The 26836-nt window shown below is 35.1% G+C and overlaps 1 protein-coding gene across 3 annotated transcripts in view; it reads right to left on the bottom strand.

Moving 5' to 3' along the window:
- Window positions 1–26836, bottom strand: part of RBM26 (RNA binding motif protein 26) — a 55755-nt gene that overhangs the window by 19061 nt on the left and 9858 nt on the right. The window contains exons 2-17 of one of the 3 annotated variants that reach the window (XM_027646133.1): window positions 24071–24189; window positions 23235–23371; window positions 22288–22376; window positions 21501–21712; window positions 19948–20208; window positions 17489–17728; window positions 15902–16069; window positions 15414–15554; window positions 14273–14384; window positions 13313–13472; window positions 11801–11965; window positions 8399–8530; window positions 7298–7369; window positions 4009–4137; window positions 1774–1848; window positions 968–1138 (exon numbers count right to left, since the gene is read on the bottom strand). In XM_027646133.1, the coding sequence (XP_027501934.1) occupies window positions 968–1138; window positions 1774–1848; window positions 4009–4137; window positions 7298–7369; window positions 8399–8530; window positions 11801–11965; window positions 13313–13472; window positions 14273–14384; window positions 15414–15554; window positions 15902–16069; window positions 17489–17728; window positions 19948–20208; window positions 21501–21712; window positions 22288–22376; window positions 23235–23371; window positions 24071–24189 (2383 nt within the window). The remainder of the gene's footprint in view (window positions 1–967; window positions 1139–1773; window positions 1849–4008; window positions 4138–7297; window positions 7370–8398; window positions 8531–11800; window positions 11966–13312; window positions 13473–14272; window positions 14385–15413; window positions 15555–15901; window positions 16070–17488; window positions 17729–19947; window positions 20209–21500; window positions 21713–22287; window positions 22377–23234; window positions 23372–24070; window positions 24190–26836) is intronic. The other 2 variants (XM_027646143.1, XM_027646152.1) reach the window with 2 other exon arrangements.

Here is a 26836-nt window from a genome sequence, read left to right as displayed (position 1 = left end):
ATGCTGTTTCAAAGTGAAAACTAATAACTCGTTTAAACTATATCTGGGCTGTAACATTACACCAGTGTTGTAAAACAGTATCCCAAACATTCCAAAAAGAAGACTAAGCATTCTAAACATTTAAAAACTGAATGAAAAGGGCTAGAAAAAACAAAAATTCACTATTTTATTAGTGTGTACTTCTTCACTTGATAAAGCAAGAAAGCTTGTAATGTATTTAAAAGAACACTTTCTTAAAATGTTATTTCTCCAAGACTTGTTTAATTCTTAACCACGTTGTGATTTGTTCAGGAACAAACACTTCTACAAAAAGTAAAATACTGCATTTTAAAAAGGTAATATAATTGCATCTTTAAGCAGTTGGGAAACTGGTTACAAGTCATATACCAACAAGAATGATAATAGAGGAAAAACTCTTTTCACATGTAAAACCCAAATATGGGCAGCTCTATCAAAGGGAAACTGAGCAGTATAATCCTCCTTCTAAAAAGGTTAATATATAGACAAATTTCACTGACAAAAAAAGCCCCAGAAAATGATATATCAGTCCAGTAAATTTTGTGTATTAAACCTGAGAAGAAAATATTTCCGCAGCCTAACTATAATCCTTTTACATTAGAAATACTATTTTCATAATTTCTATTCAAAATTTAAGAAAGCAATTGACCATACACAAAGAATTAAATAAGGCAAAAGAAAAATATCATAAGACTTTTGATTTGTTTTTTTTTGATTTTCCAAATGATGCAGTATCTGTGTAACAAAAGATAAATCTTTTAGAAACAGCATGGTTTTAAAATTTAACTATGTTCCTTTAAACAGAAGGCAAAACCAATCTCACTTCAAAGAGGACTTGAAAATTAAACTGGTAATGGTTCTAAATATTGCTGATGTGACTGCATATTTTTATTCTGCTGACACAAACAAGTCCACTCATCTTATTAAAAGCTGATCAAAACTTGAGTACCTGAGTTTTAGTTTTCATGCTTTTTAAAGGAGTCCCTCCTCCTGGTGATACACCTTTTAATTCATCCTTTAACTTGGTAATGCTATTAGTCAAAATTTCCAGTGTTTTCATGATTTCTGCTTTGTCTTCTGACTTCATGGCTTTATTCTTCTCCAGCTTTGAAATCAGCATCTGTCCAATTTAAAAAAAAAATCTTTTTACTCAGCAACTATTACAGATCTGTTTTCCAGCACTCATTACAACTAATACGAAAACTGAATATTGCATTTCTTTTGCTGTGACCTACAAACTCAACATATAGGGCTTTTAGCAGCTTGCATTAAATTAAAATCTTTGTCTGAATTTCTTATTTGTTTCCTAATGAACAACTGATATTTCCATTTGAATGAGACACATTTGAATTATTTCAAAATTTTTATTCAACTAACGGACATTTTGGCCTTTTTCCTCTTCCTAAGCCTAAGTGCAGTCATACATACTTTTCTACATCACCCTCTCCTGCTCTTGTCAAACAGAACTGAGGTTGTTCCTTCTCCCAACAAATATAAGCACGTTGCACCCAAATTAGGCAATTTCAACTAAAATTGCACCTAAATTGCATAAGCTCGTAGGGTTTTTTTAAAGTGAACTAAAAAGACAAGTTAGATTAAAACTCTAAACTTATAATAATGTGGTAATGCCATTCTAAGAGAATGCTTATTTTACAGGCCTTTTTTTTAGTTTGTGTTTACAAAATCTGAAATATTTTGAAGTGAACTGAGATTATACAACTGAATTTCTGACTGTCTTTAATGCTAACACTTTACCTTCTGTGTTTCAATGTGCTTCTCTAAGATTTCTTGCTTCTTTTTTCTCATCTCTTGTTGAAGTCGTAATGCCTCCTAGAAGCATAAAAAGATTACAGAACATTTCTAGACTTTGAAACATAATGCCAGAAAAATAATGTCTTATACTTGGCAACTATACAGTAGTAACTTACAATAATAGGGAAAAAATAGTAACAGAAACTCACGATACTAATAGGCAGTATTTCCAATTATGTTTTGGAAAACAACACGTCACCAACTTACTGAAAGTTCTAATTATCCTTCTCATTATGCTGGGGATATTTCATTATTGCTTACATACAAAGTAACACCTTACACAACTCCAATGAAAGATGAAAGGAAACGTATTACACTACCTCAAGACATACATAGCATGCAAGAGTTTAAAGTGCAAGGACAATTATCTTGAAAGCAAATGTAAAACAAGTCCATCAATTAAAACACATTCTCCAAAACTCTTACAAGCATAAAGAAAACACATTCTATTTTCTAAACACTTTTCTAAAGTGTTACCCAAAAAAAACCACCTCTTTTGCATCTGACTGCTTTAACTGGGAAGTGACAAACACTCAATCTGCCAACAACAGAACCTTGGTATTGCAATGGGCAACTCACAATGAACTGAAACCGATCAGGATGTAACATATTGCATTGGAATGAGAAGCAGGAGGAGATGCCACCACTGCTGTGCTCAGCACCTACTAACATTTCTTGTGAGAAAGCAATTGCTTCTTGCTCTCAAATACACAATGAAGAAGCCTTAAACAGCAGGATACTTGCAGAAAACCATTCAGAGTTTTGATATCAACATATTTAATGGAATGAAAGAGGAGAGGTAGAAGATGATGAACTGGAATCACTGCGAGTGGAATATCTTATACAAAGAGTGTAAACGCACAAAAGACGTAGAAAAAGAAATAGTAAAGTTTCTGTATGTCTACTTAAATACTGACAAATTCTGCTGCATGAAACGTTAGTTTTGCAATACAGCGTGCAAATAATTTTTCTGAAAGGAAAGGGAAGATATGACAAGGGGATGAACGCTAAGAAAAACTAGGGAGACAGAAGGAAAAGAAGGGAGTGAGTCCCACAAATCATGTTTTTCCACAAGTACTAGTATATTGTACCAGAAATTTCTGAAGGCAGGTAGGAGCACAAGACCAAGTGAAAAATGAGTCAATCACTTAGCACATCTTCAGTGTCTTCTCTCAAAAAACCTCTACAGCTGTTATGACAAGTCAATAATTTTAATTAATTTTTTCTGCCATTTTACAGGCATTTAGCATTTTAACTTGAAAGGTGAAGGCTCTAATTCTGAAAAACATGTGTTAGGGGACAAATATGAAATGAATTCCCAAAATTAGAACTGATTTTCTTTCAAATCTGGAACAAGGCCATAACTGACATGCAGCTAACAAACTGCTGGTTCAAATTATGTTAGATATGAATTATAGAACTTTACCAATAGACCAAAACCTTTAACAAGTGTATTGCTTTTAATACTTACGTTTGTATCTAACTTAGTATTGAACTTTCAATTTGTGGTTTAAAAACAGAAAGATAAACATTGTCCTATATTTAGTTTTTCTAAATGATAAGAATAAACCTGAAAAAGGAGATTTGCTTAGCTCTTTTGAAAATTCTAAGCAAGCTAAACTACAACTGAATGACCTATTCAAGGCCAAATATTTTTTTGTTGCATTTCCTCTCTAACACAAATAAAAAAGAGGAAGCCTAGTATCTAAAAATAAAAATGGGTGCAGGAGAATTACAGCTTGGAAAAAACAAAATGCAAAGTCATACAATTCTCAGTTCTCTCAAGTGAAGAAGCAATTTTGGTCACAAGTACAGAATACACTGAGAAGAGAGGCCAGTTCCAAAAAGGCTTAAGAGAGAAGAACAGTGACTACACTACACTCCCTTTCACTTAAAACAGACAATTCATACCTCAACATGGAGACTCTGATTCCAGGAAAAAGTGTTTCACATTTTGAATTTCTACAGTTTTAAACCTGCTTATGCTGCCTGAACATACACTGAAAAATAACAAAACAATGCTGAATTTTCTTGTCCTTTGCAGGAAAAAAAACATAGTGAATTTAAGCTTACAACTAGTTTCATCTATGCTCTTGAGATGAATATACATAGTGCTTTATCTCTAAGTCACAAGTTCCCAACCTAGGTCCATTTTATAAAGAAGCATATTTAATTTACCTGTTTTTTCTTCTGTGCTTCATTAGAGTCTAGCACGGAAGTGGAAACAACAGGCAAAGATTTCTGTGCTGCCTTCAAAGCAGCAGGGTTGTACACAGTTTTTGTCAAGCCAGTAGAAGTGGATAAAACCTATAGGAGGAAATCATTTTATTTTTTTGCCAGTGAATTTCAATCTTTTAAAAAACCCACATGAGTGCTTAAAAATATGTAAGCGTCTTTTCTTTTGTCTGTTTTGATGATATGGAATATAAAAATCTGGTGTAACAATTTGGAGTTGTTGAAGTTAAACAATTTTCGAAGAGGAAGCAAAACATCAGATACGTAAGTTATAAACATCAGATCATAAATCCTCTCCATTGAGATTTCATATGTACTTCCAAGCTTCAAATACATAAAAATTTACGTATTTGACCATAATATAGGAAAGAGAAGATTGAGATTGTCACAAGAATAACTTGTTTTTCTTTTCTGTTTTGTAGTCTAAAATACAGTATTTCGTGGTTGCATGAATTTTCCAAGCAAGAAGTCAACATAATTTTAGACGATAAGGTCCAAAGTAAATACAACACTTCCTTTTCATATGCAGTTTGTGGAAAGTAGAGCTTGCACAATTGCAAGAAGTAACTCAAGTACAGGGAAGTCTTCAACATCATACAGCAAAGGAAGAGACTCCTATGTCTCTCTGTTCTTATTCCTACATTTGGAGTGAGGTATGAAATTTCTCCATGACTTACTGAGAACATAGTTGCCTGCTTTACAATCTCTGTAAAGTATACTATGTACATCGCAACACCACCTGAAGATTTGGACTATTTTGTTTTCTTAGCACATTCCTTAAAGAACATTTTGGCCATGCTAGTATTGAAAAATCCACAGTTAAGTCCTAGAGATAATACAGGCATGATCTTGTCCACCTTTTAGCAAAACACAGAAATTATGCAATTGGTATCACTTCCACAAGTTTAAAAATATTTTCTATATATGTGGAAAAATTAAAAGATGCATGCAGATTCTACTGGTCACCATGCACTCCATAAAATAGATACAATGCCCACCAACAGAAGAAAAAAAAGAGACAGTTGAGAAACAGAAAGACAGAGAAGACTGAGAGATCAGAAGAATTTACAACAAGAATGCTTCATATAAACCCTTTTCACTTCAGCGTGCTATTTATACTATTTCTTCCCACATTCAAGTGTTTTCTAGAGTAGGCATTGCAGAGAAAACAAAAGCAAAAAAAAAAAAATCAATGCATGTTAAGGGGTATTATATAAGGTGGTATAAAATGCTCTAAGAAGGCCATTACAAAGATGAAGGATTTTTTCTAAACTTACTAAAAGCGCAGTAAAGTATGCATGACCCAGTCATACAGTTTCTATTACGAAGTAGTTTTAGGACAGGCTACATCACAAACAAATAAAAGGAAGCAAAGACAAAAATATTGACGCACTCCTTTTGCCCTGAACTGTCTTCATGGCAAAGTGAACCATACTTCGCCATCTCTTTTAATATAAGGAGAGATGCCACAGTAGATGTTGCATCAACTAACACAGAGAAGTAAAAAGCAAGACTAATGTCTTCTAAATCTCTTAATACTATTCAAGAGAAAGAATAGTGTGAATCTCTTCACAAGTTCACGAATTTTAAGTCCCTATACAGATCCTAAAAGGCATCACATTATCTCCTTTTCCTCCTGTTCTTTGGGAAGCATAGCTACCTCCTTTCTTACTAGAAAGTTCTTGTTAAACCCTGCACTCCATCAGAAACAAAAAACGATCTAGGACATGACATCTATGTTTTCTGACAGCTGTAAATAATTTAATTTCTAATGGTTGTAGAATGTAATCGCTGCAAACTAACCAAGTTATTTCCTTGTAAAGGGACAGCAGTAGGTAAACCGAGGTCAATTCAAGCTTCAGAACCCTACTAAAAATGTCAAAGGAAACTGTTGTTTTACAACGAATCCAGTTACAGCCCAGCAGTTCATCAAAATCTATGAGCTCATCAAAATATTATAAGACAACAAAATACTGCAAGACAACAAAGCATAAAACCATTCTAGCATGAATTTACTCTTTGAAGCGTTTCAGGATAACTCAACTCTTGTAGAACGCGAAAAAAAAAAGAAGTATTTCCACTCAAACTGTAAAGAGAAGCAGACCTCCTATTTCTAAAGTTAGCATATAGTATGCATGTAAAATGTAGTTCAGGAATACACAGCAAGTTATTTATCTGCAACTAATTTTGGGTGACAAGAATGGAACTAATCAAACCAACAACAAAATACAGGCAAGAAACCTAGATCACTGTATTTAGGCAGACTGCTCAGCTTGAAATGAATCAAAGAGACCTCCTCTAACATTACAACTCAACTTTTAAGTATTGCTACCTTAGTAGCTAGGTACAGCATAGTATCTCCGGAGTGAATTTTACTGGTTAGATTACACTTAATCTATCAACTACCATTCTGAAAAGGGGTGGGGGATGTGTGTAGCAGCAGATGCTTCATTTACTTCAGATCAAGGCAACTCTCAATAGAACAGATATGTACCTAGGCAGAGGAATCCTTTTACAGAGTAAGACTTGCTGTCTTTCTACTACAACTCTTCTCAAATGAATGTTATAAACACTGTGGAAGCCTGTCCCCTAAAGTGCTAAACAGATCTGGAAACATGCATTACAAACTTTGCTACTAAAGTAAATATGTCCACAACTTCATATTCTGAAAATTGGAACCACTGGGCAAAATAAATAACTCATAAGCACAACTCAGGTACACACCTTTCCCACTTTATCTCTCTTTGTCCTTTCTATACTGATAAATTTCCACTTTTATCTTTTCACAAGTACTGCAAATTGTAAAACCAAATAAGAGGATAAATGTTTACAGCATCACCTTTTAAGGGGCACAGAAGTCCAGAAACATTTTTATAGAACTGCTGTCTATAGTTTCATATATAGTGTTAAAATTTCTTTATTTTTAAAATTTATTTCTGTATACTTCTAAACAACTCAGGATTATGGAACATATCTAGTTATTTTAATGACTGAATAAAAGGAACCTACTCTATTAAAACAAAACCCACAGAATAGCTGTTTCTGTCCTAGCATGTTTTCTTCTTATTATTATCATTTAGCTATCCACTGAGTTCTGATATATTATGCTTCCTAAAACTAATCTTGAACAAATGAACTTATTCATAGTTATGAAACAAACTTAATATTGACACAATAAAAAAAATTAATTCTACTGAGATTAAATATGAGAGAATATGAGACATTCTCTTACCTTTTCAGTTGCTGGAGTAACTGGCTTTGACACAAAACCCAGTCTATCCTTCACAGATAATTTAGTCACATTCTAAGAAAACAAAGCAAAATTATAGTTCAAATGTACTTTACTTTATGAATATTTTACTGTTTCCTTTGCAACTACAAATATTAGCAATTTAGAAAAAAAATTTAACTAATAAAACCACAGACTTAAGCAACAATACAAGCAAAATATTTAAGCAGTTGATAAAATTTACTTTAGATATTTGATTTTGCAGTTAACAGAAGTCTACAGATTGGATAAGACAAAGATAAAGCCAAATTTGGAATCAAAGATTATACTACATATTGTTTGCAAGAAGTCAAAAACATGCCAGCTAGAAGAGGATTATCTGTATGGACTCTTTTAAATACACTACAGTTCTTGTGTTTTATAACACAAGAACTGCTATTTGCAGGCATCAACTGCAGAAATCTGTTGTTTGAATTTAAACTACAAATGTGTTCTGAAATGTGGTGGTCTTACTTTCCAGAAGTGAAACTACAGCAGTGGCACAATGGTAATAATGAAATATTTCTAACAGAATAAAAAATTAAAGGCTATTTCTAATGGGAGTGACATGTCAGAGTCTGTCATTATTCACAGTGGTATTGTAGCTACATTCTTCCTTGTATTAGGGCTGATGTACAAATTCTGAAAACATTTTTAGATGGTGACTATCGGTCTCTAATGGTTTTAGCTGCTTAACAGATAAAATATATATAAAAAAAAAGACAGCTTTTTGTTCTTTGGATAGAAGCCCACTTTATTTTGAAATCTGAAACGAGCAATTAAACACAACAATACTGAAATATATTCAGAGCCTTTCAGTTTTTCAACAAAGCAAAAAGCTAGGATACTTAAAAATTAAGTACCGCGCTCAAGTAAAAAAGCCAAGTATCATGCACTGAGGAAAACTTTAATATGAAAACACCATTCATAATACAATTAGATGCACTTGGAAGTAGTAAATGTGTACTTGCACTATGTGAGTAACTGTAACTGATACACTCATACACTATGGAACCTATCACAGAAAGAAAAACAGGCAACTGAATTTCTTACTATAGTACACACCTGAGTGACTTCTGTATTGGCACTCTGTGCTTCTGCAGGTTCAATATTACTTGCAGGTACGGGACCCAGTCGCTCCTTCACCGATTGCTTCACTACTGGTAAACTGGGTTGCTGGACTAAGGGTTGTATTACCTGTAACACCACCCCCGTCCCCAAGAAAGCACATCACCATATTAACAACAAAAGACTGTTACATTTATCGTTCAATAAGTACACAATGAAATTAATGCAATGGCATTTACATGTCTTCCTTTCTATCATTCAATGGCTTTTTCACCTCATAGGAAAAATAAAAGCTTCATGAGATTTATTATGTTATACTGAGTATTTGTGTAGCGCAAACAGTCATAACATCTATTTTGCACTTGCAGCTCACAAAGGTGATGAAACAACTCTGATTTATCACATCTACTCAGACTAACTTAGATTCTACCTGTTAGAACTGAATAAAAAGTAAGAAGCAGTCTTCTAATTCCTCTTACAACTCTTTTATCATCAACCATTTAGTTATGAAAAGGCAGAATATACAAACTTGTATTACAAAGCCTCCCACTTTTTACAGTGATATATCACTTTTCATCTCCTATGTGTTTAACGTGGACAAAATAGAAAAAAAGATATAGAAACATGCAGTCACAGGAAAAAGAAAAGTAGCTAATCTTTGAACCTTCCATGGATATACTCTGACAGCTAACACTTTTCCTTTTTTTTTTCTTTGACAAAAACATTAAACACTTAAGACTGAAAAAATATGCTTCCAAGCAAACTTATTGTCATATTTATGACCCTCAGGAGGTCACCTAATCCATTTCTCGACTGTAGGGCAAAGTCAGTTATGCCACTACTGACAGTATCTATCTATCTAGTTCTTACAGATTTGTGATGAAAGAGGTCCTGTCACCTCTTTAGGCAAAAGTGTTTCAGTATCCTTTGGCATTAGAAAATGTTTTTTTAATATCTAACCTAAATCTCTTTGTGCTGCCTTTTAAGCCCAGAACTTCCTGTTTTATCTACTTCAGATGAGGAGAGCACATTATTTCAGCTCCTTGGCAGAAGCCTTTTATTTGATGATTTATTATGGTTGACTCCCATCATCTTTATCTAAGTACTTCCACTCTTTCAGAAATTCTACAATAAATATTTTCCAAAGTACTCCTGCTGATGAAATAGCAGTGCTCAAGCAATTGTGCTGGACCATATCCTACTGAAGGGACAACTTAAAAGCCAACTGACTTTACAATGAAGAAAATTCAAAAACCTGTCTTTGGTACCTGACAGACAAAATCTGGTTGAAACCATTATAAATACAGGTGAAATTAATTAAAAAATAGAAATCTTGACAAAAATTCAAATACTTATAGTATGTGAAGAATTGTAAGAAGAGTTTTCATACTACTTGTAGATATGACACCAGATATTAATTTCAATGTAAAGAGAAGTAAATATTCATGCTCCTGAAAGGCTTATGAAGTAAAAATACCTCTTTACTGATTCGACAATTTGATAACTGTTACATTTTGAGGTAGAAGCATTGCACTTAGTACTTTAACTTCCTGTTACAAGTTTTTCTCGTCACTGTGTGCCTTCTATTGCCGATAACAGACTTCAAATTGTAGTCTGTTGACACATGCTGAATGTTTGTTCTTTGTGAGGCAGGAACACTTCATACTGTTCCCTGTTACTAAGGAGAAATTAATTTTCAAACCATCAAGGTTAACTGGCTAAAGGTGGTGTGCTGGGAAGCTAGTAACACCACTAAAAGTGATGGCACTATTTAAAATAACAAATATATAAATCAGATATTTGTTTGGAAATACATAGTTAATAGTTCGAGCTGGATAGCATAATCAGCAAATCAGATGACAGCATAGTCCAAGCTATCCTTCGAGTAAGAGGGAATATCTGTAGGAATGCAAACGACGTACTCCACTGCCCTCTTCTGGCTGAGGAGATGGAAATCAAGCTTAGAAAATACCATTTTGAGCAGCAAGTAGCTTTTTTGACCAAGCATCAAAACAATGATAACTAAGAAGACAGTGAGACAGGTGTCATTAAAACTGGTTTTTTTTTTTAGGTAAACATCAGGGTATTTATTACAAAAGGAGAGAAAGGAAAGTTAAAATGCTGTGCAGCAGGACTACTATGGAAAATTGGGTCACTGATTCTGAATGATGACATACACCATCAAGAGAAAGAGGGAATTCTCAACTTAGAGCAGCAACTGAAAGAATCCTCTAACAACTCATTCACACATTATATCAGCATACATAAATAAGTGAACATTTCTTCTACAGAGCCTGCCTCAGATTTTAAAAATGCAGAATGTGTTGTTCCACACTGACAGCAAATCCAATAAAGCAGGACACACAAGTATTTTCAAAGACTTGCTACACTGGATGCTGACAAGACTCTCTATGCAACAACCTACACATTCTGGGAGAACCCGAGGTTCCTCTTCAGTTTGAGTAGACCCACGATCCCTGCTGACAAATCTGATTTGGCTTGCTACAGGTTACGAATCTACACTTCACAACAGTAACTGCTGTTTTATTTTTTAAAGTGTTCCCAACACTACTACAAACATGACAACTACCAATAAGTGTTCCACTGTGATTCAATCAAAAAATGTAGAATAGAGTATTTCAGTTGGAAGGAACCTGCAATGATCATCTAGTCCAACTGTCTGGTCACTTCACAGCTGACCAAAAGTTAAAGCAGGTTGCTACCCGGCACTGTCCAAATACCTCTTAAACTGCTGGCAGGCTTAGGGCTATCAGTCACCTCTCTGGGAAGTCTGTTCCCCTGGCTGATCACTCTCTTGGTAAAGACGCGCTTCCTCATGTCCAGTGTGGACCTCCTCTGATAGATCTTCGATCCATTCCCACACATTCTGTCACTGTATACCAGGGAGATCAGCAACTCCCTCCCTACTTAAAAATATCCCTGGTCCACTCCCACAAAATTAAGTCTCTTTATGAAAAAGAGTAAAAAATAGCACCTTTTGGAAGAAAAAGGAGATCATCTTCCAAGAGAAGATATGTAACTTTCTTATGCTCACCAAAAGAAATAAAAAAGCCTATACTAATTAAAGCAAAATAGATGCTATTCAGCAGAAAGATGCATCAAATCTTGCTTCACATGAGACGACGACAAAGTGAAATTCTCCATAAGTCACCAAAGGTTTTCTTTAAATGCTTTTGATCTTATCTTGCTAATCAACTCTCAAACCTTACATTTGAGGTCAAAGAATCTACAATTAAAGAATAACATTTGGAAATGAATTACATGAAGTAGTCATTATTTCAAAAGGACTTAAGTTTACTTGATATAAATATTTTTTTAAAAGTTTAGAATATTCTTTTTTACATAATATTCTACATAGAACAGACTTAGATCCTCCACCTTCTGCGTGGTAGTTTGGATTTGCGGTACACTGCCTTCTCGATGCCAATAAACTTTTATAAAACGATTATTTAACACTGCTTCTGTACTTGATATAGCTTTCTTTGCTTCCTCATGTGTGGCAAACTGAATAAGGGCACCTTCTGGATCACCTTGATATGCAACCTAAGATTTAAAACAGAAGAACAAAACTTACCACATGCAGGATTTTCATTTGTGTCTAGATTATCATAAAATCATTAGTTTCTAAGCTTAGAAGTTTACAATTTAAGCCCAATACAGGTCATTAGATAAATACTTCCCATTCATGATTCTGTTTCAAAAGTCTGGTGTCAAAAGTCACCTTGACATTATGTTAATAACTTTAGGAACAGTTAAAAAACCCAAACAAAGTAAAGCACACCCAAACAGTCAACCAGTATTTCTAATTGCAAATATAAGTAGTTTTTTGAAAGACAAAAGGAAGCATCCCTGAAGTAAAGAAAATTGCTACAAAATTTATAGGAGTCAGTTAGTAAAAATGTCCTACCTACTGTCAGAGCTAGACAGCAAAGTTCATTTTGGTCCTTTGACCATTAGCACATTATTTTAGCTTCTAAGGCCAAGATTACACCCTCTGCAGAAGAGCAGAGTTTGCAATATCTTCATGCATATCTTGGCTCTCTATACACATCCACAACACTATTTTACCTGCCTTACTGAATAATACTCCTGCTAATACACCCACATGTTTAGGTAAATCTACAGAAAGGTTTAAGAAATATTTAGCAGCAATTAAGTGAGATTTAATATCCCTCAGTGTTCGGACAGGCATAGAAGGTTTACTCTGTACTGTATCAGTACACACAAAACCATGCTTCATTCCAGCTCTCACTGCAAACAGGAAAGTGTACAGAAAAACACAAGCTATCATCTGAAACTTGTTGATAATGAAGCACAGCAGAAGATCAGACTGAGTAGTTTAGAGACTGGGTATGAAATGCTGGCATTACACATGGAGCCAGCAATATGTAACATCAGCCTAAGTTAGGTCCTAGTTTTTTCATCTCTTTTTTATCTTTCTTTAATTGTTTGCTTATTTCTGTGGGTGACTGCAATAAACCACAAAGTATTTATAAAGGAAAAACCATCATTACTATGGGACTAGAAAGCAATTGTATCACAGGGACTGCTTTCTGGAGGAGAGATACAGGTTTTCCATATTTACAGAGAGTTTACAATATCAGAGCCAAACTTGAGAAAATGGGTCAAGAAAAAACAATGTGATCAATTTTCAATGTTTTAAACAATGCATCTTAAAAGTCTTATCTGTGAGAAACACAGCTGTTCAAAATAATTTCTGCTTCTTCAATGGCAATTCCATTAAAAACAATGAGATCATCTTTAAGAAACGAGTTAGGAAAATAATGAAGACTTTTAGGGAACCAGGAGAAAAACAACTGGCATTCTCCTTTTAGCAGCTACTGCTATCTTTAAATCAAAACATACTACTTTCTCTTTGTTGACTCTTACCTGCAGGTTGACTAAGTTTCCAAACTTACTGAAGTGCTCGTTAAGTTTGCTGATATTGTTAAGTTCTGGGGGAACTTTTCTCAATTCAAGTTTTGTATTTTCATTTCCAAACTGTACTTTCTTCTGAAAACCTGGACTATTTGTTCTGTTAAAATTTTGCCTGCAACAAATAAAAATCAAGCCAGAAATCCATAGCAAGCTAGAAAACACATGTTAAATTGTATACACTTACACAGGAGTACACGTGTATGAACCACAAAAATCTGCAGACTTAAAAAATATGCAATTTTAAAAAAGTGTAGAAGAGTACAGCACATAGGCCCATACACCTGCTGTCTTCCCCACCGATATTCTCAGCATACCTCAGCACATAAATCTGAGAGATAATTCACATTTATTTGCCTACATCAGTAATTCCTGACTTCCACATTGCTTCTCTCCAAAAACTATTTCTTAACTATTCCATGAAATCTCCCCACTACCATTTCAAATAACTATTACTTCAAGGCTCTCCTCAGTCCCAACAATCTCTTAAAAACTCTTCCAAACTTTTGCCACGTCAGGTGACATCTGGTCACTAAGCACTGCACCTTGTGTTTTTTCTCAGTAACATACCTGGTAATTCAAACCAAAATAGCAATGATAAAATTCACATTTCACAACTAAAATCAGTCATATCTAACAACCATCACACTGCAGTTTTCCTGTTTCTTAGATCATTACAGCTTTCAAGGAGAGATCTTAGTACAACCCAAAGCAACTTCATCTATCTGTATACTGCCTTTGAGAGAAGACAGTCAAATACAGATCACACTACAGTGTGATTTATTTCAGTACTATCAGCATACTCACAGTTTAACTTGCTTGCCATTTATAGAGATATACATACGTTTCAGATTACAGCAAAGAGGTTCACAAAATTCCAACTATTAAGCCAACCTTGTGTTAATGATCACTCACTTGTCAAACCAAGTCTTCTTTGCAGGAATTCCACCATCCCCTGCACCAATTGTTCTTTTCCTGGATTCAGCATCTACCACTATTCTCATACTACTTTTATTAGGAGGTTTTTCTGTAAATAGATGAGAAGATTTTACTCTTTTTTTGTATTTTCTGTGTATTTGATTGCAAAAAAGTATTCTGCTCACACTGAATTTGCACTGAAAAGTACAACTGTTCATTTTGAAATTACTATGATCCTTGTTCTAACTGAATCAAATCTTGGTCACAGACTTTTTTTCTTAATTATCAACAGATCCTGTGACAGATCCAAATAGCTAATAGCACTCATTTTGTCACAGTAACATCCCACATAAGGAAAACAAAAGAGGTGTGACAGAAGGCATCTGCCTCAAGATGACTGCACTCTGATTCACAATGATTCACAACGTCCCATGCAATATTCTGAGGCTCACACCACTTCTGCTAACACCTCCATTCTACTATTAGATGGCACACACAAAAACAGTCATGATAGGAAATGCACAGTACTCTGGGGCATAAGACCTAGGAGCAAGATTTATGGATGGAGTGGGAAAGGAGTCACTTTTGCTGAAGAACAGGAATCACACTGGGGGACTCCTCACTGAAAATACACCAACAGAAACATAGTAAGATTAAACAGAAATACATACAAATGCAAATAAAAACCACATTAAAAATGGTTTTATCCCTCTTTTTTTCCCATTCTGCATGCTGCTTCTTCTTCACAGGGCCACAGGAACTGTGAGGTTAAGATTATTCATGTATAAAACTGTCTGCTACCACATAAAAAACTCCTTCCTCTCTGCAGCAAAAATCACCCTAAGATTCTGTTACAGAAACCTTAACATTTTTCTGTACAAAAGATATACAAAGTGACTAGTTATTACAGCTCAGTGTAAACTGTGCAATACTCTAGCAAGAGATTTAATTTTACCTGTAAAAATGCACACACAGAGCAACTATAAACATACTTCCCTATTCAATTAAATGTGTCAACTCCTGAAGATTTTTTTAAAAATGCAATGTTTTCCAGTATTACATTCTCTGAAAACTCCCTCGATCTTCTTTAATATAAGGAAACCAGCTAAACTAAGTCAGTATAGCTTTGAGAGCATACCTCTGGGTGGTAGATCCATATCACCTGATGTGAGTCCTATCAAATTTGGTCTTTGGGCATGTACTCTATGTCTATACATAGGTCTTGAAGTATTTGTTATACTTGGAGCCTCTGGATTATAGCCATCTGTGTCATACGTTTCTGGTAACAAAGAAATTGTCTAATTAAAATAAATTGCAGTTAAAACCCCTAAGGTTTCAAATATAATATTTCATTTAATTACAAGATACAGTTACAATAAAAAGCTGTATAACTACTATCATAAAAAACTGTCGTGCCAAGTTTTCTGCTTAAACACAATGAAAACACTACTCTACAGTCAAGATTCACATTTTATATGTAAATTTTACTTTCATCCTTAACTAAGTCTGAAAAAAAGAACGTTAAGTTACTGTCACAGTTTAAACAATACAAACTTATTCTCCCAAACTATATAATCTCTATAAAGTACAGTATAATATGAATCAATGTTATTCTATTTAGCAAACCTTGTGGGCAAAGCCTCAGTACTACACCTGCTGTAAAAAGAGAGGGTGGAGCAGGAGGCGGCTGGTGATGAATACCCGTTGTAACAACAGTAGGAACTGAGCTAGTTGCTGAGTTTGGGGGGGCATCCATGCCAGCAGGCTGTAAGGGTGGAAGTGGAGGGGGTGGTCCTGTGAAAAACAAAGGAAAACACTGCATTCATTTACTATCCACTACACTCAAGTGAAATGTTTTTAAGGCTATTTAAGGAAAAAGGGCACAAGTGAAGACATGGTGCTGTACCAGAAATTCACACGAAACCACTCCCAACAGCAAATGACTCAGAACTTGGATTACAGAGAAAAGCATTTGAATTGTTTAACATTTCTCCAAACACCTTCTTTCTACAAGCAAAATTGAATTGCTAACCCAGTATTTAGCTTTTCCAACACAAGAATTTTAAAGCTCTGTAGAACTTGTCAAAGAAACAATTCTTATTTTTAATATAAAATCAATATTTTTAATATAACAAAAATAATTAATAACTGACTTGATTGAAATTATTCTTCCAAACACCCCAAAAAGAAACCTTCAACTCTGGTGGAACTCTTCTTAAAATGGAGGGGGTTTTTTTGTTTGGTTGGTTTGACTTTTTTGACAACAGGGAATGTGACACTTTCAGAGCTAAGTAGTCAAGCCTGACCTTCAGTTTATTCATTGGTAAAATCAGGTTTTGGAAAAAGATATATGGTCATATATTTGGACTTCCCAAGCAGACCTGAAAATAGCATGCAAGGTAGAACGGATCACCCCCAAAAAGTTACACTAAGTGTAATAAATACATTCAGAGCTTACTTAAATATACTATCAGCAGGAAATTTTAAAAGAGTTTAAGAAACCTTCAAGTAATATCAAATATCAATTATTCCTGAATAATTTTACCAAGTGGAACATCTAAGTTAATAAAAAAAGAGAGAAAGGAATAATCACATAAAAGTTAACATAGCAGCTTTTAAACCACCCAAGGGAACTGAATACTAAACTGCTATTTTATAAATGAGAGTCAGGCACATAAGTCTTCACATAATTTTTAGTGCTCCAGCTAAAGTACTTTCCAATGAAACAGTAAACACGCTGGAGAATTTTTCTTAGTTACTTTACAAGTTTAGTTTCAAAATTAATCCCAAATGACATTTTCAGGTGTAAATTTGATGTGGTCACAAATTATCTTTAAATTTATTAGTACGAATGAAACAATATCTGTTGTTTCCAGGATTTTCCCCCCTTCTGTAGCAGCAGTCAATTTCAGACAACTTCTCCTATAACACTCAAGGAATTGAGTTTTGCCATGCCATGGTTTTGCTTAAATACAATTAAAATATTACTCCATATTCAGGATTCACATTTAGCATGTAAATTTTACAACAACCAACTCTGCAACAACTATCATCAAAAAGAATCATTTTGAGGTAAGCTATACTATAATAGAGCATAATACAACTCTCTAAAGTACAGTTTGCATTCTTGAAAACAGCGTTTTGCACTGTATACAACTCAAGTAACATCCAGGCTTTTCTTCTAAAAAATGAGGTTTAATCTTTTTAAATTACCTGTTACAGGTGGAAGGCTAGGTGGTAAGGGGCCTGGTGGTGGTACTGGAGGTCTAAGGTTAACAGGAGGAGGACTCAGAATTGGTGGAGGGGGAGGAAGTCCAGGAGGAGGTGGTCCTTCGACAACAGGGGGTTGTGCTGGAAAAGGCAGAATGCCAGGAAGATTCACATCTTCTACCACTACGGGATCGCTTCCATGATCAAAAGGGCACATGTCTCCTCTCATACAGAAACCCTTTTCTGAAACATCAAAAAGAATTGCTGTTAGTATTCAACAGCTGTAGCTTGATTCAGAGTTGATGCGAGACATTCCATGTAAAATGCAGCAGTTTGTAAATTAAGAGCTTCACATACCAGCAGAAACTTAGATTAGAAAATTAAATTGACCATTTAACTTTATTGTTAAGAGTCAGCACTCGGGGAGATTGCAGCAACATTCTAGTAGAATAAATACAGCAGTTCAATTTTTCTTGAAGAAATAATTTTGCACTGAATTGTAACAAACGGTAAAAGCAAAGAATGAAATCTAAATGTCATCACATTAACAAAATCACATTGTTTCTAAGTAATAAGTGCAGACACTGGGATTGAGAAACCTCTGTAAAGTTAATGTTACAAAATTCCAACATGACGAAATTAATTTTTTTTCTCTTTTGCAATTAGAATACGATTATGTAAGAGGAAAAAAAATTGTTATTTACATATGTATGTATTACATGAATATATGCATACATATGTAAATATTAAACACATATATGATTAAAATTAATATACATTGACTTCTTCTCTTTTACACACAAGTAAAACATTGAAGCAAGTCCAGAGAAGGGCCACAAAAATGATTAGAGGGGCTGAAACACCTCTCCCTACAAAGAAAGGCTGAAAGAGTTGGGGTTGTTCAGTCTGTAAAAGAAAAGGCTCAGGAGAGTCCTCATTGCAGCCTTCCAATACTTAAAAGGGGACTACAAGGAATTTTTTAGTAGGGCCTGTAGTGATAGGACAAGGGTAGTCGTTTTAAATTAAAGGAGGGTAGATTCAGACTCGATATAAGAAAAAAATAATGATGACGAGGGTGGAGAAACACCAGAATAGCTTGCCCAGAGAAGTTGTAGATGTCCTATACCTGGAAACCTCAAGGTCAGGTTGGACAGGGCTCTTAGGAACAGGAACTAGCTAAAGACACCATGCTCACTGCAGGAGTGCTAGACTAGATGACCTTTAAAAGGTCCTTCTAACCCAAACTGGTCTAGACACCTGTTTAGTAACCCCACCCTCCCCCCAAAAAACAAACTAACAAACACCACAATACAAGTCAATGCAATACAGGAGAAAAGGTCAAAACACTTTCTGGTAAAATAGGAAGAAAGCTGAGTGTCCACTTCCTCAAAATATGATGTGGAAAAGCAGCTTCAGTAAGAGTTATAGAACACATAAATTGAAATGTTAAAGAAAAACAGAAGTTCTGCAAAGGGTCAAGCTCAAAATGTGAAAGTGCAGGTAGGAAGAGCAGTATGATGGAACCAGTTAGCTACTGAAGAGAGAAAACTTCAAAACAAAACTACACTTATACAACTCGACTCGTTCCACAGCACTGCTGTACTGTACACTGGCAAAGCTACTCTTCACAAGTACAACTCTGCCAACACTTGAGACTTCAGCCTCCCGTTTCCTTTACTTAAAAAAAAAATTCTGATCAGAGTTCTGAATGTGAACTGGCCCAGATCTTAAACTTCTCATTGTGGTACAACAACAACATCAACAACAACATCAACAACAACATCAACAACAACATCAACAACAACATCAACAACAACAACAAAACCTTCAGAAAAAACTTTATGGGGAAATTTAAACTCTCCTAAGCTAACAGGTTGACTGGTTGAATTTAGCTAAAGCACTGCCAGCTGCAGCAGCCTTAAGTGTGGAGTTTGGCACAAGACATGCAAAATGAAAGCGTAAGGCACCGATAAGCAAAAAAAAAAAAAAATCCCAAGCCAGTCTTAAGAAACATCTACACAGAAAAAAATAGTGGGCTAACATGAGCCTAGGAAGTTTCAGCTCTAGAACTTCCTGGTTGAAAATTGTCTCTTAAATAAGATGGAATAAAAAACAATGAGATCAGTAAGGTCAAAACTCTCAAATACAGTATTTGGTTGGAACATGACATAAGATGGAAAATCTATGTAAAACCAGATTTTTTTAATAACTTTTCAAAATAAATACAGTATTTTTCATCTCTATAAAATAATTCTAGCAACTAAAAAAAAATATTCAAACACCAACAAAGCAAGCTGTCTAAATTTAATAAGGAGTGGGACAAAATTTGCATTCAAAAATTGCGTAATTGAAAAAAACCACTGCAATAGAGAGGATAAGGAAAAGAAAGGCAAATTACCTCAATCTTTTCAGAAAGGGGCTAATCATAGCTATAGGAAACAATTAAGAAACCACAGACATACCGTCATAATCTCTACAGCGTTTCTTTGGCAGCGGAGCTCTTCCATAGGAGTTGTGGTCCAGCTGCTCTTCATGGAACTCCGACCAGCTTTCAGTTGTGTTGTTTCCATGATGAGCAGGAGCAATAACAGTAATAGTACTGCTCAGTGTAGGGACAGGGTAGTGGCCAGATGAAATATTTGTCACAGAAGAAACTGGAGTATAATTGTTCTCTAAAGGATCTGTTCTATCCATGTCATATTTTGGCTTTCCCAAATCTCTCTCTGTAACAAAAAAATAAAAATAAAAATTATATTGGATGATTCCTTCTGCATTTTCAGCAGAAGTAGCTACTAATCTGTGTAAGTATTTTTACTCCATATCAACTCAAAACACATGATAATTGAAATGTTTTACAGGTTGCCCAAAGTACCTGTGGAGTCTCCATCCTTGGAGTTATTTATAACCCAACTGGTCCTAAGCAACCTGCTCCAGTTTATTTGCTTTGAGAAAGGGTGTTGAACTGCATGACTTTCAGAGGTCTCCTCTAACCTCGAGTATTCCATGATTCTACATTCCAAAGGTTTAATCAGAAAAATAATAACCTGAGAAGTACCTAGTCAGATATGGGGGGTATTTTAATAACAGTTATATCCACAGCAGAGCAGCTACCCTATTTAACTTCAGGCAGAGTACATCTTCTGTAGTGATGCACATATTCTATGAACTTCAGACAAAGTTTTTCTGAATAAAGGGAAGCAATGACCAGGAAAGGGTAACCATCACTTGAAAACACTGTAAAAGTTAGAAATCTTTAATGTTTCAAGACACTGTTATTGTTGTATCTTAATTTTATCTTCATTTTATGTTGCACTCAAATACATATATTTATTGCATGCAAAGCTTTGTCGCAATAGGGGAAATAATGGTGCTTGACAGGTGTGGAACACTCCTGGGTATATACAGCAAGGAAAACGATCTTTTATTCTGAATACATACAAACTATTCTCTTAATTTCCTAATATTACCACCGAATAAACAGTAATCGTCCTGTTTAAAACAGAACAGTTATGTCTAAGACAGGACAAAGATAAAAAATTACTCTCAATGCTCTTTTCCAATTTATCATTAAAAACTATTGAGGGGAAAAAGCATCCTTTTCAGCTGAAAAAATGGCTCTGTTTTTAACTAAGTTTAATTTTAAAAACTACTGCACTGAAGCCTTAAGTCCTACAGATATATGCGCAAAAGCAAATATTCACTGTAATGATTTCAGCCCCTCCCTAAAATTAAATGAAATGGAATTACACTGGATTTTTCTGCCTCTCTTATGACAATGCTTAAAAATGTCCAGCATAGTCATCTCAATACAAAGGTATTAAAGAAGAATGGAGAGAAAGAGAGGAAAACAAGCCCTGAGAACACTATCTCATAAGCCTCATTTCTTCAGCTAAATTTGAATAAAGAAACAAGAACGATAGAGGAAATTCTAGTACATCTTCAACACAGTTTTTAAGCTTAGTGTCTAAATTTTGTAGGAAACATTCACCGTATTTTAGAGACCAACTGTTGGTACCTCTGCTTCGTGTTCTGCTCCGGCTTCTGCTCCGGTCTCGATCACGGTCCCGCAATCTCTCTTTGCTCCAGCTTCTACTTCTACTCCTGCTGTAGCTCCGACTCCTCCCTCTTCGTCTGTTATATCGATCCCTGTAGGAATCTCTTCTGGGAGGATTTCTGTCATAATCTCTCTTCCGAGAACGTTCATCTTTTTTCCTTTCATCACGGCTTCTAAACATGAAATTAATTATGAGAATTATGAAGCTGTAATTTTAAATCTTAACTACCATTAAAAGCTTCAAGAAATGGTAATGCAAAATTAGAGAAAAGCTACAAATTGGATCTAACTATGGCTATTCCCTTCGTTCTCAGAAGAATTTTAAAATTAATTTCGTTTATTCATTTTACCACCCATAAGATTTTTAAAACACATATAAATTTCTGTTTCTGTCCAATACTGCATCTTCCCCAAATTGAAAACACCAAGAGTTATTGAAGGGAAGGCTTCTAAATTAAAATTCAAGCTCAGTACCAAGTAGAGTAAGTACTGTAACATAAACCACAAATCTAATATTAAAATGAATTATAAAACTCAAACGTGACAGCTGTGCACAACTCAAGAGACAGGTTACACTGTCACTTATATACTCGCCATTTAACTACATATGCATAAGAGCAATAAAAGTCTTCTTTTTGGGCTTATTAGGTGACAATAGAGAAAGAAAACATTCAATTTAGTAACATCATAAAAATCCAAACCCATCTGACTACTAATATCATACACAGGATTAAACAAAATTTATTACCTGGTATCTCTGTAACGAGAACTTGACTGAGGAGGGCTGTGATTTAATCTTCTAGAGAACTTCTTCTCTCGCTCTTCCTCTTTAACTATCTGAATTCAAAGCATATACATTAGATCAAAACACAAGTATACTAAAACCCAGAGTTCTGCCCAGCCTACTAAAACCAAAAACTCAAAATGTTGAGCAAATTCAGCAGTAACACTGAAATGAAACATTTACCATTTAATATAATTAAAGAATCTTCATAATGTATTAGATTTCAATTTCTAGGAATATTCAAAGTACTGCTTGGGAGAAAATAAAGTAGAATAATCCATCCTTATAGTGTTGCAACGAAAATACACCTGCTTTTGCTACAGGTGGACAAAAAACCTTATTAATGTTTTGGGATGGGATATCCAAAAATTGACAGCAAAGTCTTTTCTTCACCATCAGGTTGTCTGGTTCAGTTCACACCTACACACTTCCATGTAGGCAAACCTAGGCTGCTGTTGAAAAGCACAAACCTACTCTTCTGGCTCAGTGAACAACATACACACCTGTGATGGAAGGATGCTACCTGGATCAAGCAGCTGAAGGAATGAGGATTGCCATTTAGAATGGCAGCCTGGATTTAGAGTGAATTAAAGGGCACCATAACTACAACAACAATCTTGACCAGAGAACTAATCTAGGTTGCACTGCAACTCCTACACTACTCAGTACCTTCATTCACCTTTGCTAGTAGAAACCACTTGGTTTACCTTTGAAGCACCCACTTCTGTTGAGAAAAACTATGTAGCAGTGTTCAATGTGCCAAGCACAAACCTTCTGACATATTTTAATGCTGTCATGTAATTTGTGGAACCATTAGTAATAAATAAGTACACATTATGAAGCTGAAACACATAAGCAAATTACATGAATGAGGAAAAAATTATGTACATTTAATTAAAATCAGTGCCCACCTCTTCTTTTTTTGTCTCTTTTTCTTGGTGCTGAAAAAATTCTACTTTCAGGCTTCCTGACGATGGCTGTTCTGGTGGAGGTAGGTAGCTTTTTGTATTCACAGCATCAAACAGTTTTTCCACAAATATCTGAGTTTCTACAAGTAAGGAGCATACAAATATCCATTATCCAAAACCATGAATAACACTTGCTCTAACAATGAATAAATAAATAAATAATGAAAAAACCAAACAACAAAAAACCCAACCAACCAAAACCAGTATTCAGCAAAAAGTTAGAACAATGAAAAGTTAATACACTGTTCCTAATGTTATATTTAAAAAGGACATTTATCAAGTCAAGAAACATGTCAACAATGACAATGTTTCACAAAAGTTTTCAATTCTTGACTTATTTAATGTTTCTTAATAAAATATCTGGAAGAATATTTCTGGAATATATATACAGAAATTCAACACTCGCCCAAAGAAGTTGTGAATACCCCATTCCTGGAAGCATTCAAAGCCTGGTTAGACAAGGCCCTGAGTAACCTGGTCTAGTGGGTGGCACCTCTGCCCATGGCAGGAGGGTTGGAATTGGATGATCTTTACGGTCCCTTTCAACCCAAACCATTCTATGCCTCCATGATTACTAACAGGCACAAAACATACACCTAATCTATGCATAATGAACCATACACCTGAGTTTTTTTGTAATTGCTTCATGAAAACTGAATTACATTCTTCAATGTAACAAAGCTAATAAAGAGGTCAATGCACAATTCCATGGTAAAAGATTGTTTGAATGAATTGAACAAGACAGAATTTTAACTTAATTCTTAAGACAAAGCCCATACCTTTCTGAAGAAATACATCCAGCTGATCAACACATAATGCCTTCAGTTCCTTTTCACTTTTATCCTTCTTTACCAAAGCCAGGACATATTTGGCCAGGGCAGATGGATCTGCATCACATCTGCAAATAGATTAATTAGAAGAAAAAAAGGCAATTAATTACAGAAATAATATCTGAAACTGGTATGACCAATACATACACAAGGCAAAAACACTTCCTAACAAAGTAATTGAAAAATACTCAGGGGTGTTTTTCAAAACAGAATCCAGATACATAAGATTGCTAAGTATGACTTTTCAAGAGAACAACTGCCTAGACTATTTCCTAACAATACTGCACAGAGAACATGAGAGCAAACTAGAATGAACTATTTAGAATGAAACAGTATCAACTGCCTAACAGTATTAAAAACAATTACAAAGACAAAAAATACTTCCATAATTTCCCAAAGATGGAATCACTAATCCCAAATGTAATACTGAGTGACCGTTAATGGGGGAAGGAAATCAGTCTCTCAAGAGAGACTCAAATATACTTCTAGAGAATCTTATTATTACTTACATATGAACACCATAAAGAGCAGATTAACTGAAAAAACTCAGTTTTAAAATCCCAAATTCATATATTATCACAGAAACCTCCCTAAGAGGTTTCTGAAAATAAAGGGAAATTAAGGGATCATTATCCATTTGGCATCTGAATTCAATCTAAAATTACATACGGAGCACTTCAGTGCTGAAGCTGACGGACTCGTGCACGTGAACAAAGAACTCACAACGGAGGAAGCCGTACATCCACATTCAGTAGAACATTATTTAATATAACTGGCGTATTTTTTATATTGTTTCACAAATAGTAATCTACAATGAACTTCGTAGTGGTGCTTTAGAGTAAAACCTGCCAAAGCAAGTGAGACTGCTGCAGAAAACCATTTCATGTTTCATAATTCAAAGGCAGTAACTAATGAAATGGTGAGACACTGGTCTGAAACCACTGAATGCCGTTATTTAGCATAAACCAAAGGAAGCTTTCCGGCCCCACAATATCAGGCAGGATTTAATGGATGCACATCAGTTGTGTGAGACAGACAGCTAGCTTATCTGGGTGGTAATCAAAGTTAGTACTAATATTTTAAAGAACTACCAGAGGAAAAATAGTGCAATGATGCATCCTAACTGTACATTCTCTCTAGCAAAAATAACCAAGAAATAGGCAAAATTAATCCGTGGTCAGGGAGTTGCACTGAATATGAATATTACACAAATACTGTTCTAGCATAGAAGTCCAACAGTCACAATGAAGTCATAAAACAGAAGTTCCAAATCCCTTCCACAGTAAACAAAATTTAAATGTTGGATCTTAATTATCAATCCAAATGTTGATGATTGAAATTACATGTATTTTGGACACTGGAAGAAATCAGATCCATCACCATATCGCACCACTTAACGCCCCTCCCCAAAGAAACCTATCTCCTGCACAGCAAGCAACATCCCCCCGCAAACATATCCACTAAGCAAAGGAAGCTGATCTGTCAGCATCCATTCTCAGGAGATCTTATGGAGAGCCTGGGCCCAGCACAGTGCCCTGAAGTTAAAGGTCACAGTTTCAAACGTAATTCAGCATCCTCTAGAAAGTAGGCAGTAGTAGAATTTCATGCTGTAAAAGGTACTTGAGATGCTAGGGGATGTACCACAGTATTCTGTATTAGTCTGCATTATTTACAGATACAGGACATGGGAGTTCACAGTCTACATTCCAAAAGAACCCACACACACTGTTAATAAAAAAACAGACTGTACACTGACTGAAAATTCGTCAGAAATTTTTTTACATCTGGTTTGCCCCATTCAGATTTAACAATTCTTTATCCAGAAGAAAATGCTGTCCAAGCACTCACAAGTCATCTTGGAAGCAGGCACATAACCTTCCACAGTGAGAGCAGAACGACTGCAGGGACTCTAATGCTACAAGCACCTGAGCACACCAGACAAGCAGATTATCCAAAAGCCCAGTGCTGAACAGTTTTCACCACAGGCCACAATGAGGGTTCTCATTCAGTACAGCCTCCAGTAGGCCCTAAGACCAGCGTTTCATAACTTTTCAATCCTTGAATTTGCAAAATAATTAACTTTTTTTACTGCTCTTTCATGCAACTTCAATGGCACTTCAGGAGATTTTCAGTACTCTCCCAGTTTCAAGCTGAATCATGCCTTGGAAAACTAGTGTGCTGTTTTTATCATAACAGGAAAACTATTTTTTGAAAGGCAACTATTTTCATGTGATTATCCTCAGTTTTTCTTCACCTTTCGATTCTCCACAAAAATCAGATAAAACATTATAAGCTGAATTATTTTTTATTTCAATTTTCACAAATTTAGTTCTCATCTGATAATACAGTCAGCTGTCACTGTAAAAAATGTGCTACAACTTATTTAAATGACACGTGCACTCAAAATTTAGTGGGGGGGGAAAACGGAAAAAAAAACAAACAAGAAAAAACCCAAGAGTCAGTCCAGAAAGTAAAAACACCCTGCTTTTAGTTACTGCAATAAGCTCCTACAGTATTGACTATATGACAACCTCATATTCAGTTTAAAGCAATTCCTCTCTCATGACCAGGATAGAAAATGGAAAATCTTCTCTGGAAAGCCATCTAGACTCCAAAACATGTAAAAAAACCCCCAAACCACAAATCACCACCCCCACCCCCAAAGACAGACAAAGAAAACCTGCAATACCCCCAGTCCTCCAAAAAAAACCCAAA

This window comes from Corapipo altera, unplaced genomic scaffold, assembly GCF_003945725.1.
Source record: "Corapipo altera isolate COAL_440 unplaced genomic scaffold, ASM394572v1 0, whole genome shotgun sequence".
Classification (NCBI taxonomy): Eukaryota; Metazoa; Chordata; class Aves; order Passeriformes; family Pipridae; genus Corapipo; species Corapipo altera.
The sequence above is the reverse complement of the archived record's forward strand: the minus strand, read 5'-3'. Positions and strand labels throughout refer to the sequence as shown.